Raw genomic sequence first — 25,578 nt, 5'->3', positions numbered from 1 at the left:
CACGGAGATCACCTTCCTCCCCACAGATACACCAGAAATACACCTACACGTGGAACAACTCCTACAGAACACCTACTGAACGCTGGCAGAAGACCTCAGACCTCCCAAAAGGCAAGAAACCCCCCACGTACCTGGGTAGGGCAAAAGAAAAAAGAATAAACAGAGACAAAAGGATAGGGACGGGTCCTGCGACAGTGGGAGGGAGCTGTGAAGAAGGAAAAGTGTCCACACACTAGGAAGCCCCTTCACGGGCAGAGATTGCGGGAGGCGGAGCGGGGAGCTTCGGAGCCGCAGAGGAGAGCGCAGCAACAGGGGTGCGGAGGGCAAAGCGGAGAGATTCCCGCACAGAGGATCGGTGCCGACCGGCGCTCACCAGCCCGAGAGGCTTGTCTGCTCCCCCGCCAGAGCGGGCAGGGCTTCGGTCGGAGCACAGGGAGAGGACTGGGGTTGGCGGTGTGAACACAGCCTGCAGGGAGTTAGTGCGCCACGGCTGGCCGGGAGGGAGTCCAGGGAAAAGTCTGGACCTGCCGAAGAGGCAAGAGACTTTTTCTTCCCTCTTTATTTCCTGGTGCGCGAGGAGAGGGGATGAAGAGCGCTGCTTAAAGGAGCTCCAGAGACGGGAGCGAGCTGCGGCTAAAAGCGCGGACCCCAGAGACAGACATGAGATGCTAAGGCTGCTGCTGCCGCCACCAAGAAGCCTGTGTGCGAACACAAGTCACTATCCACACCCCCCTTCCAGGGAGCCTGTGCAGCCCGCCACTGCCAGGGTCCCGCGATCCAGGGACAACTCCCCCGGGAGAACGCACGGCGCGCCTCAGGCTGGTGCAACGTCACGCCGGCCTCTGCCGCCCAGGCTCGCCCTGCACTCCGTGACCCTCCCTACCCCCCGGCCTGAGTGAGCCAGAGCCTCCAATCAGCGGCTCCTTTAACCCCGTCCTGTCTGAGCAAAGAACAGACGCCCTCCAGCGACCTACACGCACAGGCGGGGCCAAATCCAAAGCTGAGCCCCTGGAGCTGTGAGAACAAAGAAGAGAAAGGGAAATCTCTCCCAGCAGCCGCAGAATGTGGATGAAAGGCTCTTGGTGCTGCAGCCAGGAGTTAGTGCTGTGCCTCTGAGGTGGGAGAGCCAACTTCAGGACACTGGTCCACAAGAGACCTCCCAGCTGCACATAATATCAAATGACGAAAAAGAGACAAGATCTAGCCTCATACACCACAACACAGCCACTAGTCCCCTCCACCAGGAAGCCTACACAACCCACTGAACCAACCTTAGCCACTGGAGACAGACATCAAAAACAACGGGAGCTACGAACTTGCAGCCTGCAAAAAGGTGAACCCAATCACAGTAAGATAAGCAAAATGAGAAGACAGAAAAACACACAGCAGATGAAGGAGCAAGATAAAAACCCACCAGACCTAACAAATGAAGAGGAAATAGGCAGTCTACCTGAAAAAGAGTTCAGAATAATGATAGTAAAGATGATCCAAAATCTTGGAAATAGAATGGACAAAATGCAAGAAGCAGTTAACAAGGACCTAGAAGAAATAAAGATGAAACAGACAATGATGAACAACACAATAAATGAAATGAAAAATACTCTAGATGGGATCAATAGCAGAATAAATGAGGCAGAAGAACGGATAAGTGACCTGGAAGATAAAATAGTGGAAATAACTACTGCAGAGCAGAATAAAGAAAAAAGAATGAAAAGAACTGAGGACAGTCTCAGAGACCTCTGGGACAACATTAAACGCACCAACATTCGAATTATAGGGGTTCCAGAAGAAGAAGAGAAAAAGAAAGGGACTGAGAAAAAGAAAGGGACTGAGAAAATATTTGAAGAGATTATAGTTGAAAACTTCCCTAATATGGGAAAGGAAATAGTTAATCAAGTCCAGGAAGCACAGAGAGTCCCATACAGGATAAATCCAAGGAGAAATACGCCAAGACACATATTAATCAAACTGTCAAAAATATTAAAAGCAGCAAGGGAAAAACAACAAGTAACACACAAGGGAGTCCCCATAAGGTTAACAGCTGATCTTTCAGCAGAAACTCTGCAAGCCAGAAGGGAGTGGCAGGACATATTGAAAGTGATGAAGGAGAAAAACCTGCAACCAAGATTACACTACCCAGCAAGGATCTCATTCAGATTTGATGGAGAAATTAAAACCTTTACAGACAAGCAAAAGCTGAGAGAGTTCAGCACCACCAAACCAGCTCTACAACAACTGCTAAAGGAATTTCTCTAGGCAAGTAACACAAGAGAAGGAAAAGATCTACAATAACGAACCCAAAACAATTAAGAAAATGGAAATAGGAACATACCTACACCCAGCAAGGATCTCATTCAGATTTGATGGAGAAATTAAAACCTTTACAGACAAGCAAAAGCTGAGAGAGTTCAGCACCACCAAACCAGCTTTACAACAAATGCTAAAGGAACTTCTCTAGACAAAAACACAAGAGAAGGAAAAGTCCTATAATAACGAACCCAAAACAATTTAGAAAATGGGAATAGGAACATACATATCGATAATTACCTTAAATGTAAATGGACTAAATGCTCCCACCAAAAGACACAGATTGGCTGAATGGATACAAAAACAAGACCCATATATATGCTGTCTACAAGAGACCCACTTCAGACCTAGAGACACATACAGACTGAAAGTAAGGGGATGGAAAAAGATATTCCATGCAAATGGAAACCAAAAGAAAGCTGGAGTAGCAATTCTCATATCAGACAAAATAGACTTTAAAATAAGGACTATCAGAAGAGACAAAGAAGGACACTACATAATGATTAAGGGATCGATCCAAGAAGAAGATATAACAATTGTAAATATTTATGCACCCAACATAGGAGCACCTCAATACATAAGGCAAAAACTAGCAGCCATAAAAGGGGAAATCGACAGTAACACATTCATAGTAGGGGACTTCAACACCCCACTTTCACCAATGGACAGATCATCCAAAATGAAAATAAATAAGGAAACACAAGCTTTAAATGATACATTAAACAGGATGGACTTAATTGATATTTATAGGACACTCCATCCAAAAACAACAGAATACACATTTTTCTCAAGTGCTCATGGAACATTCTCCAGGATAGATCATATCTTGGGTCACAAATCAAGCCTTGGTAAATTTAAGAAAATTGAAATTATATCAAGTATCTTTTCCGACCACAACGCCATGAGACTAGATATCAATTATAGGAAAAGAGCAGTAAAAAATACAAACACATGGAGGCTAAACAATACACTACTTAATAACGAAGTGATCACTGAAGAAATCAAAGAGGAAATTAAAAAATACCTAGAAACAAATGACAATGGAGATACAACGACCCAAAACCTATGGGATGCAGCAAAAGCAGTTCTAAGAGGGAAGTTTATAGCAATACAAGCCCACCTTAAGAAGCAGGAAACATCTCGAATAAACAACCTAACCTTGCACCTCAAGCAATTAGAGAAAGAAGAACAAAAAAACCCCAGAGTTAGCAGAAGGAAAGAAATCATAAAAATCAGATCAGAAATAAATGAAAAAGAAAATGAAGGAAACGATAGCAAAGGTCAATAAAACTAAAAGCTGGTTCTTTGAGAAGATAAACAAAGTTGAAAACTGTTAGCCAGACTCATCAAGAAAAAAAGGGAGAAGACTCAGATCAATAGGAGTAGAAATGAAAAAGGAGAAGTAACAACTGACACTGCAGAAATACAAAAGATCATGAGAGATTACCAAAAGCAACTCTATGCCAATAAAATGGACAATCTGGAAGAAATGGACAAATTCTTAGAAATGCACAAACTGCCAAGACTGAATCAGGAAGAAATAGAAAATATGAACAGACCAATCACAAACACTGAAATTGAAACTGTGATTAAAAATCTTCCAACAAACAAAAGCCCAGGACCAGATGGCTTCACAGGCGAATTCTATCAAACATTTAGAGAAGAGCTAACACCTATCCTTCTCAAACTCTTCCAAAATATAGCAGAGGGAGGAACACTCCCAAACTCATTCTACGAGGCCACCATCACCTTGATACCAAAACCAGACAAGGATGTCACAAAGAAAGAAAACTACAGGCCAATATCACTGATGAACATAGATGCAAAAATCCTCAACAAAATACTAGCAAACAGAATCCAACAGCACATTAAAAGGATCATACACCATGATCAAGTGGGGTTTATTCCAGGAATGCAAGGATTCTTCAATATACGCAAATCTATCAATGTGATAAACCATATTAACAAATTGAAGGAGAAAAACCATATGATCATCTCAATAGATGCAGAGAAAGCTTTTGACAAAATTCAACACCCATTTATGATAAAAACCCTGCAGAAAGTAGGTGTAGAGGGAACTTTCCTCAATATAATAAAGGCCGTATATGACAAGCCCACAGCCAACATCATCCTCAATGGCGAAAAACTGAAAGCATTTCCACTAAGATCAGGAACAAGACAAGGTTGTTGCCCACTCTCACCACTCTTATTCAAGATAGTTTTGGAAGTTTTAGCCACAGCAGTCAGAGAAGAAAAGGAAATAAAAGGAATCCAAATCGGAAAAGAAGAAGTAAAGCTGTCACTATTTGCAGATGACATACTATACACAGAGAACCCTAAAGATGCTACCAGAATACTACTAGAGCTAATCAATGAATTTGGTAAAGTAGCAGGATACAAAATTAATGCACAGAAATCTCTGGCATTCCTATATACTAAGGAAGAAAAATCTGAAAGTGAAATCAAGAAAACACTCCCATTTACTACTGCAACCAAAAGAATAAAATACCTAGGAATAAACCTACCTAAGGAGACAAAAGACCTGTATGCAGAAAATTATAAGACACTGATGAAAGAAATTAAAGATGATACAAATAGATGGAGAGATATACCATGTTCTTGGATTGGAATAGTCAACATTGTGAAAATGTCTCTACTACCCAAAGCAATCTATAGATTCAATGCAATCCCTATCAAACTACCACTGGCATTTTTCACAGAACTAGAACAAAAAATTTCACAATTTGTATGGAAACACAAAAGACCCCGAATAGCCAAAGCAATCTTGAGAACAAAAAATGGAGCTGGAGGAATCAGGCTGCCTGACTTCAGACTATACTACAAAGCTACAGTAATCAAGACAGTATGGTACTGGCACAAAAACAGAAAGATAGATCAATGGAATAGGATAGAAAGCCCAGAGATAAACCCATGCACATATGGTCACCTTATCTTTGATAAAGGTGGCAGGAATATACAGTGGAGAAAGGACAGCCTCTTCAATAAGTGGTGCTGGGAAAATTGGACAGGTACATGTAAAAGTATGAGATTAGATCACTCCCTAACACCATACACAAAAATAAGCTCAAAATGGATTAAAGACCTAAATGTAAGGCCAGAAACTATCAAACTCTTAGAGGAAAACATAGGCAGAACACTCTATGACATAAATCACAGCAAGATCCTTCTTGACCCATCTCCTAGAGTAATGGAGATAAAAACAAAAATAAACAAATGGGACCTAATGAAACTTCAAAGCTTTTGCACAGCAAAGGAAACCATAAACAAGACCAAAAGACAGCCCTCAGAATGGGAGAAAATATTTGCAAATGAATCAACTGACAAAGGATTAATCTCTAAAATTTACAGGCAGCTCATGCAGCTCAATAACAAAAAAATAAACAACCCAATCCAAAAATGGGCAGAAGACCTAAATAGACATTTCTCCAAAGAAGATATACAGACTGCCAACAAACACATGAAAGAATGCTCAACATCATTAATCATTAGAGAAATGCAAATCAAAACTACAATGAGATATCATCTCACACCAGTCAGAATGGCCATCATCAAAAAATCTAGAAACAATAAATGCTGGAGAGGGTGTGGAGAAAAGGGAACACTCTTGCACTGCTGGTGGGAATGTGAATTGGTTCAGCCACTATGGAGAACAGTATGGAGGTTCCTTAAAAAACTACAAATAGAACTACCATATGACCCAGCAATCCCACTACTAGGTATATACCCTGAGGAAACCAGAATTCAGAAAGAGTCATGTACCAAAATGTTCATTGCAGCTCTATTTACAATAGCCCGGAGATGGAAACAACCTAAGTGCCCGCCGTCGGATGAATGGATAAAGAAGATGTGGCACATATATACAATGGAATATTACTCAGCCATAAAAAGAAACGAAATTGAACTATTTGTAATGAGGTGGATAGACCTAGAGTCTGTCATACAGAGTGAAGTAAGTCAGAAAGAGAGAGACAAATACCGTATGCTAACACATATATATAGAATTTAAGAAAAAAATGTCATGAAGAACCTAGGGGTGAAACAGGAATAAAGACACAGACTTACTAGAGAATGGACTTGAGGATATGGGGAGGGGGAAGGGTAAACTGTGACAAAGCGAGAGAGAGGCATGGACATATATACATTACCAAACGTAAGGTAGGTAGCTAGTGGGAAGCAGCCACATAGCACAGGGAGATCAGCTCGGTGCTTTGTGACCACCTGGAGGGGTGGGATAGGGAGAGTGGGAGGGAGGGAGACGCAAGAGGGAGGAGATACGGGAACATATGTATATATATAACTGATTCATATTGTTGTGAAGCTGAAACTAACATACCATTGTAAAGCAATTATACTCCAATAAAGATGTTAAAAAAAAAAAAAAGAAATGTCTTTCTCTAGATCAGGCGCAAGGAAAGTACAAGTTAAGCCTAAGAAATGATTTTTGCACCATACAAAAAGCTTGTAAGGATTAATAGGGTCATGTCAAAAGGAGAGAGGAGCCGGCACGAAGGAGCTCCCAAATGTTAAAATGTTGTTAATGTGAGCACCCCTCCAAAAAAATCTCCTATTGATTGTGACACACTGACTATGAAAATCCATGGGTTCACAATGATATTCACAAAAGGAAGCTAAAGAAAACATTTGTCACCTTTTGAGGTATCTATTAAACTAAGCCCTGACTTTGAAAAATGACAATTGAGGGAAAGAATTACAGGAATAATTAATTCCAGGGTAAACCAGGACCAGGTGAAAGCTCTAGTTGCTGGCTTAATGTTGAAGGGAAATAAAATTAGAAAATCGGGTTTGTTTTTTTCCTGCAATTCCTAATGAAACTGATTCAGCCAAAAATTATCAGTTGGTTTTAAAACTCACTAGGTACAAGGGTGACAGGTAACGAGACGTATATATGATGCCAAAGTAACACTCCACAGATTCCTTTCTGCATAAGGGAAAAACGCAATTATACAACAGAGGAATCAGGTTGTCATCTGATCCTTTGACCTTTATTATTTAATGGTGAGATATCAGACATTATTTGTCTCTTATATTCCAGACAAAGACGTTCAACATCAATCTAGCATATCTTTACATCTAACTTCCGGTTAACAGGAAATTCAGGAGCTCAGACACCTCTAGGAAACAATCAGGTAAATACAGGAAACAAGATTTCCTACAAAATGGCTTGCCTGGTCGCTTTACTATATGAGCATCATGAATAAAAGTCTGTTCTAGATTAAAAGAGACTTAAAGAACATAACTGCCAGATGTAGTGTGTGATTGATTCTGGACTAGTTTGAACAAAACCAGGTGGGAAGAACATTAAGAAAACTGAGAAATGTGAACCGGGCAGTAGACAATATTAAGAAATTATTACTCATTTTAATTGTGATGACTTTATTTGGATATAAGAGAAAATTCTCATTTTTATAAGATGCATAGTGAATTTTTTTAAGATAAACTAGAAAACAAAATACCAAACAAAAAAATCCAACTAACGCATAGTCAAAAGGAGGATTACACAGAAGGGAAAGACCAAATATCAAAACGATAAAAGAAAAACACTAAGGGTTTAAAAGATAGAATTTCAAAACAATTAAACAGATCCCCAAACCTAATAATGATTTTAAACTAAATAGCATTTCAACATACCACAGAACTATGGAAGTACAGTAAAAATGCAAACAACACCAAATAATATTAAATAAAGTAGTAATGTCAGCTAGCCAGAGGAATGAATAAGGGGGAGAGGGCAGGGAGATGGCTGTCTGCTGTCCTGACAGCTGGGAAAGCCTCAATGAAGTGAGCTGGGCTAAATGTAGAATCAAAGCCTGGAACTGGGGGATAGAGGCTAAAGGCAGATTAAATCAGGAGTCTTGGAGCAAGAGGAGAGCGGGTAGAGCAAGGTGAAGGCTACTGCTGCATCACCATCTTTTCCTTCTGCTTCTTTCCCACTCTCTATGCTATCCATACACTGCTCCAATGACTAACATGACAGCCGACAGGGAAGCAGGCTACAGCCATCCTTCCCACCCTCCCTTGTCACGACCCATTTATTCCCCCTGGGGCTCCAAGGACAAGCGCTCATTAACTGAATCTGATGGTCTACAAGAAATAATTTATCAGTATCCAGTAATATTTGCTTACCTGGCAGAGAAGAGCTCTAACTGACTCACAAAAACATGAACAGTAAATAAAACAAATCACAGAGATACAGGTGTGCTCTTCAGTATTTTAGGAAATTTGATTCCAGTGGCAAACTGGCTTAGTAAGTTATCCAGTAAGTAACTTTCTTGTCTTTCAGAAGAAATAGTATTAGAAAGTAGATGAAGGGTTTAAAATTAATTATATTCTTAATGACTAAATACATTCAAATGGTCTGGGTCAGTTGTGTTGAAAAAGACAAGAGCAACCTCAATGTACTGGAGTATCTTAGGACCACTGGCCTGGCTCAGCTCTGGCTGAGTGGCAGCAAGGGCCTTCCCCTTTCCTGACTAGGACACGTACATGCCAAGCCTTGAGAGCTGCAATCTGATCTCCCTGAAGGGCTGAACACAGGAAGCTGAGCCTAAGTGGGTATGACTTTCTGCCACCTCTTCACTATCCCCTTTTTTGTCTTTGTTTTTAATCTCCTTCTCCTATATCATTCTATACAAGCAAAGGGAAGACACCCATCTCTCACGAGGCTACAATGCAAAGCAATAGCCAGCCATTAGGGGGCAAGGTCGAGCCGTGCCGAAACACCGCCCCCTGCAAATAAACAAATTGTGCCATCACCAGCAAAGCCCCAGGGGAGTTTTCTGACCCAGCTCAGGTATGCACTGCTAACATTTTGGAACGGGATTACGTACATTCACGGAATCTACCCCCCTCAGTGTTAGTCATCTACAATGTCCTGAATTTTTGACTAACCACTTCCACTTATTCAGCTGAGGTACAGTTATGAACCAAGCCACCACCACCGCTAAGTTCTACAGACCCCATTCCCTCCATGCCAACATCACCTGAGAAGCCACAGAATGAAGCCTTGGTGATAGGCCCTTACCTACTACAATTCAGGTTTCAATGGATTGTTTCTAGGTCCCTAATAATTGAAACGGCTCATGACTGGAGTTTGGAATTGGTGTTCTTGTCTAACTAACCCGGGTGGCCTTGGCATTGGCCTAGTCATTTATGTTCTTGAACCTCCATTTCATCAGCTATAAAATAAGGAGTTTAGTGAACAGGCAGGAAAGGCAAAAGGATTTCTGCTTTACTTCCTATGATCCAATACAGTTAAATTTTTTTTTTTTGACAAGCATGCGTTAAGTATTCTTTTTGAGAAGAATTTAAAGAGTGGCTTGAAATAAATGATCTCTAACAACCCTTCCAGATATAATGATCTGAAAGTCTTAAATTCATCCAGGATCTCTGAAGCTCCCTATATGCAACTTTTACCCTTAACTTGTGGGAAATTGCCAAGACCCCAAAGCCAACCAGTGCAGCACAGGGTCTGTGTTCAGGGAGCACTGAAAATTGAGGCAAGAGTGAGAGCAAGGGCTTTCCCTCTCTGCAAAGATATAAAGACCATTGAAAGAGCCCTCTTATTGCTACACAGCTTGTGAGTTTTCATTTGCGTTTGTCAAAAGAACTTAGTATTTCCAGCTTTTTACTCTCACACTGTCATTTCATCTATTATAAAATTAGCCTCAGTGTCCCCACCGAGTCCTCGAACAGATGTCCTTGTGGAACTCTGCCCACTTACTACAGCACAGAAATAAGTTCCCTGGGATACACCTCATACTGCCCAAAACCCAGCAGGGAAGCCTCTTTCTTCGGCTTCTATCATCCCACTCAGAACAGACTTACACAGTTCTCCCATGTCTAACCTCTGAGACCCACAGGAAGAGCAGGTCATCTTTATATTTATGCAGTAATCTAGGAAGGGGCTAAAGAATACTGCTGGAATACTGTTACTGTAGAAAGCTCTTTGGGATTTACTCTCTTAAACTTTTATTTTGCTCCTGAAATTAGCCAAAGAACTGGATTTTCAGTTGACCATGGGTAGGTGGAGACGGAGCTTCATTGCAGATATGCCCATATAAACTGCTTCTTATCTACATTAGGCACCCTGCCCTCTTTACTGTAGTTTCCAGAATTGAGAAGTGAAGTTTAGTTTCACTTATCACAAGCAAATTACACCAAGAGGTGAAGGTGAACAGAATAAAGAAGCAGCAAACCTCTACCTCCAGGCTATGTTTTCCACCTTCCTCTTTCTCCCTTCTGCCTTCTCCTCCTTGTCCACTGTCTCCCAAACTTTATTTAGCTTTTTCTTCCATTCAACGCACTTACAATAAGCACCTATTATGTTTCAGGCACTAAGCAAGGTGTTGGAGGTACATCAATAAACATGGCCCATGCCCTTCAGTAACTTACTCTTGGTGGAAGAGACATATTTAAATACTTACAAAATAAGTGACAGACTAACAGAAACCACATGAAACTATGAAAAAACTGATGCTTCTAATTAAATGGTGAATTGTATTCAACTGAATTCATAGGTGAATAATGATGAAGCATTTATTCTGACCCTTTATATGCTGCCTTAAAGGAAAACAACAGATATGATGCACCAATTTGCACAATGCCCACAGCAGATAGAAAATTTTAGTATTGTTATCTGTGCAAACTTAATTTTTGTTCACCAATAATGCTGATATATTTTATGTTCATCTTGCTCAAAAAGAAGACTTCTGAAACTTTACAGCTTCATACAAGATTTTTTTTTAAGTGAGGAAATCAATGTGGAGGGAAAATGTGGGCAGGAAAAATTCGATGAAGCCATGGATGAGGCTGGTAAACAAAACGTAGGCTACTAAGATACTGTATACTCCGTAAGGGAAGACCACAGATTTGGCTCTAAGCATTCTAGCAGCCAAATGAAAAAAGGAGAAACATGACCAGTTACATGATTCACAGTGTCCACATCATAATTTTTCATGGAACTGAAACCTGAAGTAATCTCTCCCTGGGTCGTCCAACACTCTTGTTCACATACTTCTTTTTAGAATTAAATTTCTTTAATATCCAATTTTACTTTGTACACCTTGTGTATAACATATATTTTAAGATAACAGATAATATATCTGCATTATTTGTTTTAAAAGAAATAAAATTAATATTTGTATTTAGTACGTTATTTGTGCACAAAGCAACAGGGGCCAGGGAATGGGTTGTGTGTCAGGGAGCAATGACAACACACCACGATCACTGTTTTAAGACTTCACAAAAGAGAGGTGCACCTTGATGTTTTCTTGGACTGAAATCTATAGCTGTGGCTTTTCCTGACAGCATCATGCACCATGTATTCAAACCGCAGAGTATGTTTGGGGAACATATGATGATTGATTCAACAATAAATTTTCCTGAATCTTTTGAAGTTGACAATAAAAATAATCATGATTCTAATATTTAATATCTGGGCCCCTCAGCCCTACCACTTATGAAGCACTTACTATATGCCCAGTGTTAGTCTACGTACTGTACATATATTGCCTCCAATCTTCAAAATAATTTAAGGATGTTAGTATTAACTATATTTTACAGATGAGGGGAAAAATGAAGGTAGTTAAGTAGCAAATATCTTTGTTTTTAAATTTTATATTATAAATTTTCCAAAATTCACAAAAGTTGAGATTTTACTATAATAGACCTCAACATATCTCACCAAGATTCGACAACTAAAGGTCCTTCCACATTTCCTTTATCTACCACTTTTTTTCGATGAAGTATTTTACAACAAACTCCAGTCATACCATTTCATCCTTGCACAAGTACATGTTTCTTAAAAAGTAAGAACAGATTCTTATTTAATCCAATACCAAAACCAAACCCAACAAAGTCAAGGATAATTTCTTGGAATCATCTAATAATTACTTGGGAGTCACAAGTCAAATATCCCCAATTTTCCCAAAAAGTCTTTTTATAGTAATTTTTATGTAATTTGGTGTAATTTTTGTCACACTAAAGAGAAATCCACACCCATTAGCAGTCACTCCGCATCCCCCCTCCCAGGCCATGGCAACCATTAATCTACTTTCCGTCTCTACAGATTTTTGTATTCTGGACATTTCATATAAATGGAATCATAAAAACAAATGTATTTTGAGTGTCTATCAGTTTAGGTACCACTGACAGATACAGATAGGTACCAAATACATATATGACATGGTCCATGTAGGTAACAGATAAACAGTCAACAAACACCAATACATTATCTTTTCCATATAAATACTACATTATGAATGCTCTAAGCTCATGGTTTTTATCTTTTCCCTCACAAACATACATAGGAGAAATGATAGTCATGTGTGTGACATACCAGTGGATTACCTATATGTGACAAAAAGCCCAGTTTTCTGCTGGCCACAATTCTCACAATGACTGATGGTTAACCAAAAATGGTAGTTCACCATAATGGCAGCTTAGTGCCTGTGTTAACAACTCCCGGCTTTCTCTCCCTCGCAGGAAAGCATGCCAGAATGCAAGTCGGAGAAACAGAGATAACATGTATTTTTAAATTTATTTTTAGTATATCATTCACAAACTTGAGCACTTTATAACTTGAGCACTTTATAACCACTAGCAAAGAGCTAGTGGTTAAGGGTATAGACCCCAGAATGTACATATTCTCCAGGACCAGACTGTGTACGCCCCTTTACCACGTAACAGCTATGTGACCTTCGGCAATGATATCTCTAAGTCTCAGTTTTCCCTGTATGTCAAATGGAGATATTAGTAAGTATGACTGCTTTCGAGATTTAACACAGAACTCTTATGAAGGAAATCTGCTTATTAAATGTTGGTTACTGGCAATAATAATTATTATGATTATTTCCCTATTATTAACAAATCACACATGCCGCCTTAGAACGGACGGAGCCACTTCTGTTTGCAGCTGTCAGCATGTGTGAAAGTGACCACCAGAAAGGACCTGAGGAAGTAGCTCAATTCTCCACATCCTGGCATGTTAACATCTAAGGGCAATAATAACCTCAACATTGAGGATTTGAGAATCAGAAACATAATCAAGATAACTGACTTGTTCCTCCCTCTGCCTCAAGATCCCCGCTAGACCCCATCACTAACTCCATGAAGCTACTTATGGGCTGAGAAGAGCAGAGCTGTTAGAAATGTCCATCATCAGCAGGCTTCCCTTTCTGGCATGTTGGAGATGCGAACCACCACCCAAGAAAAGCTTCCTTTACCTGAGCTCTGTGCTCCATCACAAGCTGTCATACGCAGGATTTCTAACCACCCCCGGACCTCTCTCATTTGTGTGGTTACTTTTCCTTTATACTAATTACCCCTATACTCTTTGTTCACTATCGTAAAATCATTTCTCTTGGCAGTAATAGGTTTAGGTAATACTCATTTAAAATTAAGTCTCAAGGAAGAAGACTGTGTCAGCAAAATTTTATTCTTTTGCATCATGGTCTTAAAAGCAATAAGCTTTCTCTTCAGCTTGTATCTACTCGTGGTGCTCAATATAGCATGCAGAACAGAGTATGATGGCCCCACCACTGCTTTACCGTTTTAGTCCAAAAGCTAAAGTAAAGCAACACACAATGGGCACTTCAGAAGCTCCATGTAAGCTGCAGGTATCTATTCCTTAGGGAACATGGACCATCTACCTTTGGGGAACAGAAAATGTCTCTACTCCCCTGATGCATCTGTCCCACAGCAGAGACCAAAGGGTTGGAAGGAAATTACAACACTACCAAGAATTTTCAGGGTGGCAAGGGGTTGCGGGGACATGACCACCCTGAAGACGCTCATGGCACAAAATAAAAGAGCTAATATATAATATACAGAGCCTACCTTTACTTTACAGGGTGAGCCTTCTAAGCTTTAAACAATTAGCCTGTACCTGCCTAGGAGTGAAGTCCCCCCAAAATTACTACCAATTACAATAATATACTACATACTATTTTAAAAGAATGACGTAGAGACATCCATACTGAAGAAAATATCAAGATGCAGAAGAGTATGTATGGGTATTCACATATTGTTTTTAAAAAACAAAAACAGAAGAAAAAACTAGATGGAAGTACTTCAGAGTCTTACCAGTGGGCCTCTGAAGTGTAGAATTTGGAGGGTAGAAAGAAAGAAAATGGAGAAATCCCCTTTTTATTATGTATCTCTCTGAAGAATCTAAATTTGTTATGAGTTAGTGATAAAAACACCTGGGGAATTGCTATAATATGAAATAATTTTTTATCAGCCCAACAATGTTTCTTTATAAACCATTCACCTTCTTGCATCGGTAAACATCAATACACATGAATAAGAAAGCCAACTAAATTAGAGGACCTGTATTATTCAAGAAGCATAAACTGCTATGTAAGGTAAACAGAAAAACAGATCAGCTGAATTGGATTTGTTCACTTGACCAGAGTTACCAGAAATTTTAATTAAAAAACATTTAAAAATAAAGTAGAGAATTAAAATAATGCAAGAATAAATGTCATTTTCTAACTTTTCCTTTGGTCATAATCAACAGGAAGGCAAATCACAAGACAGAAATTCATGCATCTCCTGAAAAAAGTCTGATATATTTAGGGAGGAAATCCGGTTCTCTTCTCTCACTATTTCTTGAAAAAAAGTATCAATGTTTCTTACCTGATCACAAATCAGTTCCCACTTCTTCTCATTGTCATATTGCCGCAGTAATCTGGCTTTGTCAGGGGGTAGGTTCATAGCATTCTGTGAGAAAAAAAGAGAAGAAATATGTCACATTCCACAACAGACTGCTAATGGGTAACTCATGGGCAGACCAAAGAATACTACTGTGGTTCTTTAATGACTTTTCAAATCCTAGCATCTGATTAACAGAAACACCCTATACAAGTCATTTAAACATCAAATCGGTTGAATGGCAGGAGAGAGACTCTGAAGTCCTATGTTGGGACACTGAGGTAGTCTGCTCTGAACTACAGACTTGCATTTCAGGAAAGATAATGCCTTATTTCTTCATTTAATTGCAGGCTCCCAGTCTCCTCAACAAAAGGTCAGAGGTTATTATTGAGAAGGTATTGGCCCAGTTTTTTTTCCCAGGCATAAGAGTCTTTCATTTTGGACAGTGGGAGCTTGATTTTGTTATATCCTTACCAAAATTTCCTTAGAAATCACAAATCAGTCCTGGAAAAGTCCTCAAAAGACCATATGTCCAATTTCCTGCCCCCAGGGTGTTTTATTGTCCCTTGCTTCCCCGGCCATCCCAAACTGCGAGCACAGATGCTCTCTTTGGCAGTCTTTCCAGTACTTCCTTTTTTTTCTTTTCCTAGTAGCCCTTTCTTTTTAATTGAAATATAGTTGATGTACAATATGAGGTTAGTTTCGGTGTACTATAAAATGACTTGATGTTTGTATACATTATGAAATTAATGCTGCAATAAGTCTAGCAACCATCTGTCCCTACAAAGTTATTACAGTATTGTTGACCATATTCCTTATGCTGCATATTACATCCCCATGACTTATTATATAACTGGAGGTTTGTACTCCCAATTTCTTTAATTTCTATCTATCTATCTGTCTATTTATTTATGTATGGCTGCATTAGGTCTTTGTTGCTGCACGGGCTTTCTCTAGTTGCGGTGACGGGGGCTACTCTTTGTTGCAATGCGCAGGCTTCTCATTGCAGTGTTTTCTCTTGTGGCAGAGCATGGGCTCTAGGAAAACGGGCTTCAGTAGTTGAGGCACACAGGCTCAGTAGTTGTGGCACACGGGCTTAGTTGCTCCCCAGCATGTAGGATCTTCCCGGACCGGGGCTCGAACCCGTGTCCCCAGGCGGATTCTTAACCACTGCGCCACCAGGGAAGTCCCCCAATTTCTTTTTAAAGCACTACAGCCCCACCAGACACAGAACAGAAAACACCAAAAGAAAACTCAATGAACAGAACCACTGATAGATACCGTCAACTTTGACTTGCTTTGATAGACAACTGTGAGTAAAAGAACACATGAAAGTAAAGAAGAAAACAGTGCAACTGGTTTTTGCCCCCTCTGTGAGATGACAGCACTCCTTCAGGACATATGTTACCATCAGCAACCTCAATTCTCAGTTTAGCTGTATTGGTTTATGAAGTTGGGTTTGCAGTGAGAAATGTACCATGAGCTAAAAGATGTCTAGACATCAGTCTTCATAAAACCCTCCTCCATCAATACATCACACCTTCTATAGTGCTGATCATGATTTTCCCAGGTACATACATATGTTATTAGTCAAATGTCCCAAATAACCAATCATACACATTTTCAAGATACTTGGCTTGGGACTGAGGTGAGATCTTTGGGCACAGAACATGGCAGAGTGAGAGAGCCCCAGAAGGAATTCTTATCTGTTCCCCTGGTCTTCCTGTAAAGCTCCCATGCTCTAAACAACTGAGCCAAGTATTAAACTAATGTCTTACATGTTTAACTGCCCTAACCCCTTTCATCAACACTCTAAATCATGCCTATCTCATAATAAACAATACAGCCCCTTGCGTGAGTGAATATTCGAGTAGACAAATTCAAAGGTCTTGAACTTATAATGCTCAAGCCCCTAGTTCTCTGGAGGACTTGTACTTACAGAGAAACAGCTCCACTTGCCACCAGTACTGTCTCATGTCATCCAGTGAAACAATTTTTTTTTTTAATAAATGTATTTATTTATTTATTTTGGCTGTGTTGGGTCTTCATTTCTGTGCGAGGGCTTTCTCTAGTTGCGGCGAGCGGGGGCCACTCTTCATGGCGGTGCGCGGGCCTCTCACTGTCGCGGCGTCTCATTGCGAAGCACAGGCTCCAGATGTGCAGGCTCAGTAGCTGTGGCTCACAGGCCCAGTTGCTCCACGGCATGTGGGATCTTCCCAGACCAGGGCTCAAACCCGGGTCCCCTGCATTGGCAGGCAGATTCTCAACCACTGTGCCACCAGGGAAGCCCCAGTGAAACAAATTTAATAGAGGCAAGGGTGGGTGGGTTATTCTGACTTAATGGCAGAGAATTAACCTTTGATGATTTTGATAGATATAACTCAAGCATTTTCCCCAAAGCTCAATCTAGCATCCAGACTGGTATGCCTAAGTAGGTAGTAGATATCCCACTTACTGATTTGAATCTAATAATCTCTTCAGAATATTAATTTTTTAATAACCCCCAAAGCTGACAACATACTTAGAAAATCTTTGGACCCCAGAGATCTCAATGATACTGCCAAGGCTTCTCCATAGAAATAATGGGAAATGGGAAAAAATATTTTCATACGGCCTATCTCCATGTAATATTTACTTGAACTAGAATAGAAAATAACTACTTGTATTTATTTGTAATTACAATTTTATAATGTTCAGCAACAACTCCTGGGATAAAGCAAAGGAGAATTCCATGTGTGTCTTTCTGAGGGAGCCCAACATTACTGACCATTAAATAACCAGTCTATCATTGCTTATTTGCACCCTAGAGATGGATCATTTCCTCTTAAACTGAATTTGATGCTCATGTTAGTGCCCATGGGTGTGATTATGCATTAAATAAGAACAATAAGGGCTTCCCTGGTGGCGCAGTGGTTGAGAGTCCGCCTGCCGATGCAGGGGACATGGGTTCGTGCCCCGGTCCGAGAAGATCCCACATGCCGCGGAGCGCCTGGGCCCGTGAGCCACGGCCGCTGAGCCTGCACGTCCGGAGCCTGTGCTCCGCAACGGGAGAGACCACAACAGTGAGAGGCCTGCGCACCGCAAAAAAAAAAAATTAAGAACAATAAGATAATAAGGCAGGTGAAATGAGTTTTTCTCCAAGTCCTTATTAATCTCTCATGATATAAACGGGTAAGACAAAGAATGCCTGACCTCTTACAAGGTGCCAAGCCCTGTATAAGACAGTCTGCATACACAATTTCATCTAATCTTCATAACAAACCCATGGGATAGATACAATTTTCCCCATTTTACAAATGGGAAAACAGGCCTAAGAGTGCTTGCCCAAGGTTGGACAGCTTTACAGAAAACAGGACCTAAACTTAGTCTGTTAGACTCCAAGGACAAACACTAAAAATTCCTCCAAGTTTTTTTTGTTTGGTTGGTTTGGTTTTTGTTTGTTTGGTTTTCTTTTTTTGCAGCAAAGTAAAATTGCAAATAACTGACCTTCTGTTACTACTCCACAAGACTTTCATGCAGAAGCAGTCTGCAAACACTGCTACGGAAATTAGATGCAGGCCCTGTTGTTACTGAAAAGAGAAAGCCAAGATGCTCCTTTCTGGACCAACTTTTATTTTAATAAAACAGTCTTTCTTTCAAATGTTTATGAAGCACCACCCTTGTACAAGCACTGTGTTCCACAGCACAGTGGGGAACCAAACAGATACAGTCCCCATGGAGCATCATATTATAATAAGAGAGGTAAAGATGAAACAAACTGATCTTCTCAGACTCTGATAAGTCTTGATAGAGGTTATCAGAGGGCAAGTTTAGATTGAACGATCTCTCAAGGAAAAGGTAACATTAAGATAAGACATAGAAATGAGAAAAGGTGAGCCAGGTAAAGAGTGGATGGCAGCTTTCTGGGCAGAGAAAACACGGAAAAGACACTAAGGTAAGAAACAGCTGGACACATCAAAGAGCTGAAAGTGAGGCAGTGTGGCTGGAGAGAAAGTAAAAGAGAGGGAATGAGGGAAAGATAAAGTTGGAGAGGTGAGTCAAGGCTATCTCATGCCCAGCCACGGAGGACTGGGGTAAAGACTTTTTCCTTTGACCTAAAGTGCAGTGGGAAACCAGTGAAGGCTTGTAAGCATGAGATGACATAAACAGGTGAGTTTTACAAAGATTGCTGTGGGTGCTATATGGAGAACGGATTAGAAACAACACAAGTGGAAGCAGGGGAGCCAATTAGGAGGCCAGGGCAGTAATTCAAATGAATGGCGGTGGCTGGGACAAAGCAGATGGCACATCAACTGAAGTAGGTGGACAGATGTCAGAAACAGTACGTGAAATTGATTGGGTAGACTTAAGGGCTGAGGAAGGACGTCTGGCTTCTACCTGGAGTCACTAGGTGAATGCTGGTCTCCTTAATCAGAGGGGCACACCGCAAGGGTGGTGCAAATCTGGAGGAGGTGGTGAAGAATAAAACTTCTAAATGGCCCTGGTTAGGTCTGAGATAGCTAGGAATCATCCAAGAGAACAGTCAAGCAGGCAAGTACGTACACAATTCTGAAGGTCAGAAGAAGGGTTTGCATCTTTCTGAACGAGAAGAGTCTTAAGAAGTCTTTTTGAACCTGATGACTAGTTATTGTCAGAGAAGTTATTCAGCATCAATACACTAAAACTAAAACTGTACTTGGTAATCATTCACCAAGCATCTAAAACCACCCCTTCCACGGGTCAAGCCTCTGAGCAGTTCAGGCGTACATTGCCCAGCTTAATAATTCTACAGGGACCGCAAGGAAGCAGCTCCATCTAAAATCAGACCCTGCACAGAGGCCTGGTTAAAGTTTAGGCCTGTTGTGATTAGCTGGCAAGAACTGCCCATAGATTTTTATAGGGAACTCATTCCTTTGTGCTGTATAGGGCAGGCCTCTGGAGTCCAAGCTAAATGTTTGTGCAGGTAATTCCTAAGAGCCCAAGCTATTTTCTGAGGAAACTATTGGCTCTCTTTCCAGGCACTATTACTGCCTGTATAAAAATGGACTGCCCTTCTATCTGGCAGAAAATATACAACTTGCAAGTTGTCCTAACACAGTGACAACTCCACCTCATCCATACTTAGTGACATCTTGACACAGGGCTCTCCTGTCCTTCCTTTCCTCTGTCAATCCATCCAATATGTAAGCACTGGGCTTTGACCACATGCCAGCATATCTGCACTGCAGGCATAGGAGAGAATTTAATCACAAAGTTGCTGCACTCAAGTACACGCCAAAGGTCCATTGAAGACATATGATATTTGAGTTGAAAAGTTTAGTGGATGTTAATTATATATTTTCTAGACTGTATAAGTTCCTAGCACAAATAAATTAGATCATCCAAGAGCATTTTTTTTCTGTAAGGAATGTCCCTTTCCTTTCCACCTGACAAACTTTAAGAATCAGCTCAAATATCATTTATCACTAGAACCTTCTCCCAACTACTCCAAGAAAATATACCCTCTCGTTGGGCTCTGACAGCAGTGTATACATCTCTCCTTTACACCACCACACACACTGTACCCTAATCATCTGTTTGCCTACCTGAATTCCTCCATGGACTAAGTACTTCAAGGACAACTTCTTTTGTTAATCCCCAATATCAGGCACAGTACATGGCAGACAGTAGGCACTAAACAAGTTGCTCAATCAATGAAAAGCAAACTAACTCAGTCATGCTGTTCAGTCTGAAAATATCTTCACTGATTTAGCATTTATGCTTCAGCTACTAACAAAGTCTACACACTTAAGAGCATTTCTGTTTCTTATAAAACCTCAATGACAATGTCTATTACTTATTAATAATTATCTTTCAAACAGGAATTCATGGGGGGAAAAAATCTTCAAGTTCAATTCTAGCAACATTTCCTTGAAAAGAAAAATATTTTAGGCATTCTTCTGCCACAAATAATAAACCATGCAACCTGCACTTTGTTTTATTTTTGTTGCCAGTAAACTCAAATCAGTATCAACTGTAATAATTAGTCTAATCCAAGGGGTAGTTACCTTTATGGTCCATATTCTGGTTTTATCCTTACCTATACTATTTTACATTGCTTTTAAATTGCTATTTACATTGCTTTGCACTTTCTATCTTAGAAACTTTTAAAAATAGAAGATTTAATGACTCGATAACAATGGAATATGCAAGTTCCTGGGTACTTCATGGAGAAATTAATTATGGTTAAAAGAGTCTCTAAGAGTCTATACATTAGAAGTAATACTTATAGATGAATTATCATATACAACACAGAGCAGAATGAAGGTATCCAAACCATTCAGAACCAAACAAACCCATGCCCTAGAAATAGAGTTTTCTGGTCTCAGCTCTTGTCCTGGGTTCATGGGAACAACAAAAACTTGCAAAATATCCTTCTTTTCCGCTGATATCCTCAAGGCTCCTGTTGAGAAACCCACAGCCATATGCAGTTACAGCAGTGAAAGTGAATCATATCAAATACACCTTATGTAATATAGTTTTGTTCTTATAATCTCTAAATTAAAGCTTTCAAGTATTAAGTCACCAGACTCCACAATGGAAACTCTTCTGTTACACAACCTCACCTGCATACACTTTACAAGCAGTGTTGCTTATGGGAATAGGGAAAAGACGGCACTAGAGTAAGAGCTGAGACCACCAATGGCAGTTCTTGAATGATAAAGGTACAAACACTTTACGATAACTCAAATGAAGGAGCCATTACTCTTTTTTTAATGTGTGGTAAAAAACACAATACAAAATTTGCCTTTTTAACCAAGTGTACAGTTCAGTAGTTTTAACTATATTCACAGTGTCATGTAACAGTTCTCTACAACTCTTTCATCTTACAGAACTGGAACTCTATACCCTGAATAACCCCCCTTTCCCCCACTCCCTGGCACCATTACTTTTTGCTACAAAAAGCAAGGAAATGTGATGGATTCCAACTGGACAGTTGGGCAGCGCAGTAAAGAACTGCATTTAATGAGGCAGCGTGGGGCAGGGATTTACTAGTTGGGCTTCGGAGTTAGACTAGCTGGATTCCAACCTTGACTTTATCACTTATTATTGGTGATCCTGGACCACATAACTTGAATCAAAAAGCAAATCCAGAGTTGAAAAAGCCAGTAAATGAAATTCAAAACTGAAGGCCAGAATCCAGTCAGAATCCAAGCTAAGGGTTAAAAACAACAAGACGTATCATTTATTTACGGTGTGATACATCTCAGGCCCTTAAGCTCTTTGCATTCATTATCCAATATAATCAGCTTTAAAATCATGACAAGCAGGTATTATCTTCTCCATTCAACAGAGAAGGAAACTAAAGGGCAGGAAGGTTAAGTAAGCTCTTCCACGCAGGAGACAGGTGAAAAATTCCAAGGCTCAAAAGAGAGGTCTGTATGATCACCCTATTTCCGTGACATTTAAGCTATAATGTTTCTAAACATTAGAGTGAAGCAATCCAACAATTCTACTTGAATAACCAGAGACACAGTCATTCGCATGCAAGGCTAAGGCGAAAATGCACATATTTATTAATATTTTTAATAAGCTATTAACATTTTCAGACAAAATACTGGCACTTTAATAGAATCCTTCAATTTCTTTAAAAATATAAACTACAAAACACCCCCCAGCCCAAAGTTAGTGGATCAAATCTGTAGATAGCCAGGTACTATCTCAATTTCACAAAACACTTAATAAACCCTGTAAAATATCAAATGAAGGCAGATATACAAATATGAGGTAAACTCAGGCTTCAATGATGCGGAAGGAGAGAAGATAAATACACCAATACACAACTGAACATGTTATGTAATATAACCGAACTGCAGAGAAGAAGCCATTACTTTTTGTTAAGGAAAGCAAGAAATGCTATGGACTGGGCGTGGATGTGCGGGGAGAGCATAAAGATTGGCATTTAACGGCATAATATGGTTTTTAATATTTGGGCTCTGAAAATGGGCCACTTAAGGTGCGATCCTAGGTACATTATTTAAACTAAACCTCAGTTTCCTCACTCGAAAAACATGGAGATGGTGGTAATATGAGAAGGATGATGATGGTGGCGACGATCCTACCCGTCACACAAAGTTTGAGAAAAATTAAATTGGATAATGCTCATAGTTAGCATAGAGTAAGTACATGGAAAGCAGTCAATATATTAGATGTTTATTCTCATTATTTTAGGTGAACAGAGGTATGAATATAGCGTGAACAGAGGTATGAATACAGAAGGCAGAGGACTGTGAACCACACAGAACAAATCAGAGGGTAAGGAGTGGGTCCTGTGAGACCAAGTTAGAAAGGCAGGGTCCTGGACACCAGAGCACAGACTTTCAGATTTACTCTACAGGCAGTGGTAAATCATCAGCCAAGGAAACGTTTAGGAAAAGCCAGCCTTGGGGACCTCAAATCACACTAGGTAAAGGGTTGCTCCTTCTCTGTTAATTCTTCCCAGATTGTCATTTTTCCTTATACCATAATTGGGACATCAAGTTGAGTCACTTGATACTGAATAATGCACCAATTCTCCTATGAGTTCACTTAAAATTGCAACATCTGAGGCAGCAGGAGGGTGGCTGCAAATTCAATACATGACCCACCCCTCCATTCAAATAACCTCAAAGCCATTTCCTTCCATGCCCTATGTTCTTGTTCCAAGCAACTACCTGACATCCCAAATTTTAATATACTCCTAGTCTAGAGAATGCTGCTGAAATACAGTCAGCTTCTTTCCTGGCACAGGACTCAGGCAGCCAGCCAAATAGTTCCCCAAAGTGAACCATCAGTCAGTCATCTTTCATTGTCACTGTTATTTTTATTTAATCATTGAGGGTATTAATATCATTCATGTGAAACCCACAATAAGAGAAATCAGCCTGCCCCCTGATCTAGTTACATCTTCAAAATGAAATCTGACTGGAAAGCTGTCCTTTCTGAGGAATCTGTGAGAATGAGACATTTCTCTTATCTCCCATTCACAATTTTAGCTACAGCCTGCTTTCTTGGAAGGCTTTCTTTTAGGACTGACCTAAATACAAAGGACTCCTCCATAACATTTTTATAATCGAAAAAGTACAGAGCTGGAAGCTTGTGATATTTTAGTCCTATTCTGTTTTATAGACGTGACCAAACAGACTCCAGAAAATGAAGGCAATGTTCAAGTTCGTTTAACTGGTTATTATCAGAGACAGAAAAAGAATCTGGGCCGACATGCCTTCTATTCTTTTCCCACTATCAAGAAAGAAAGCCCACTTACATCTGTCGCGTGTGTGCGTGCACGTATGCACATATATTTCAGAAAATCCAATCAGATAATGCCCATAGAGTAGTTAGCACAAAGTTCTGCACACAGTAAGCACTCAGTACATGTTTGACATTGCTACTCTTGTTATTATCATTTTAAGGAATACGTGGAATTACTATTATGCTCTCCCCCTACTTTAGTAAGCCTCCATCCTTCCTGACTACACAAGTTTACTTATACCATAATAATAAGTACCAGCACTTGCCACTGTCTCCACCATTCCTCCTTGACTTGGGGCTTTGTATTCAGAGAACAATTCATTTTATTTGTAAAATTATAAACTTCTACAAACTTACACATTTGTTTTTACCGATAAACACAAACTAAAACAAAAATTTCCCGAAGTCGCTTATGAATTACCTACTGTTTTAATCACACTTTCACTACCCTTAGTAAATCGGAATGAACAAGTGTTGATTGTATATATATGTTCATATTATTTATATTTAATTGCAAGGTCAGAGCATCATCAGTAAGGGTGAAGTGGATGGGAGAGCCCAGGGTATCTACAGAATAGGAAGGCATAACTATAGTAGCCTAGGCCAAGTTTTCCTGTGGCCCATCTTTCTGCTACTCCCTATATCAGTAGCTTAAGTGATTCAAAACCCAGCAGATGCCAAAACCACACATCCCTCCTCTGGCCATCATGCCAACTCCTGAAATACAGATTCTTACCATATTCAAACACAAAGGGAATAAATGCAAAGAAACACTCATTCAAGCTCTTTCAAACCTCATATCTGATTTCCATTACAGAGACCCGATGTCTGATTCCTTGACATGTTTCTGGAACCCAGTTGTTTACCACCTGTCTGCCAAATGCTATTCCAGGAACAGTGTCCACCTGCACATGCTTGTGTACTCGGATGGGGAGTTACGCAAGAGGCCACATTTAAGATGTTAAAAAACTGTTTCATGGGCAATCATTTGACAATATAAGAGCAAATATAAGGTTTGCTGACACAGTCAAAATCCAGAGAAAGGGTTCTTGGTCTATTGATAAATATCAACATCCTATGACATAAAATTCTTTAGAGTAAAAACGTTTTGGGAATTGAAGATACCAAACTCAAATTAATTGCAACATATTAGATAGCTGGATTCCATCACAATCAAGCCATAAGAATGGTATCTCTATCACCTGCTGACATAAAACAAGTATATTTTTTCACCCTGCCCAATTCCCCTGAAAGCCTGGCCTCCTTCTCCCCCAACCTTTCCCAGCAGCAAGCCTCCACTTCCCTTCTTTTTTTTTTTTTTTTTTTTTT

At 40.0% G+C, this 25,578-nt stretch overlaps 1 protein-coding gene across 3 annotated transcripts in view; it reads right to left on the bottom strand.

The window, feature by feature from the left end:
* FMNL2 (formin like 2) overlaps positions 1-25,578 on the bottom strand; it is a 315,721-nt gene that overhangs the window by 121,177 nt on the left and 168,966 nt on the right. For all 3 annotated transcript variants that reach the window (XM_007464164.1, XM_007464163.1, XM_007464162.1), the window contains exon 2: positions 14,986-15,069. In XM_007464164.1, the coding sequence (XP_007464226.1) occupies positions 14,986-15,069 (84 nt within the window). The remainder of the gene's footprint in view (positions 1-14,985; positions 15,070-25,578) is intronic.

The sequence above is a fragment of the Lipotes vexillifer genome, unplaced genomic scaffold (genome assembly GCF_000442215.2).
Source record: "Lipotes vexillifer unplaced genomic scaffold, Lipotes_vexillifer_v1.1 scaffold967, whole genome shotgun sequence".
Taxonomy (NCBI): Eukaryota; Metazoa; Chordata; class Mammalia; order Artiodactyla; family Lipotidae; genus Lipotes; species Lipotes vexillifer.
Note: the sequence above shows the minus strand (reverse complement) of the source record. Positions and strands in the feature narration are given on the sequence as shown.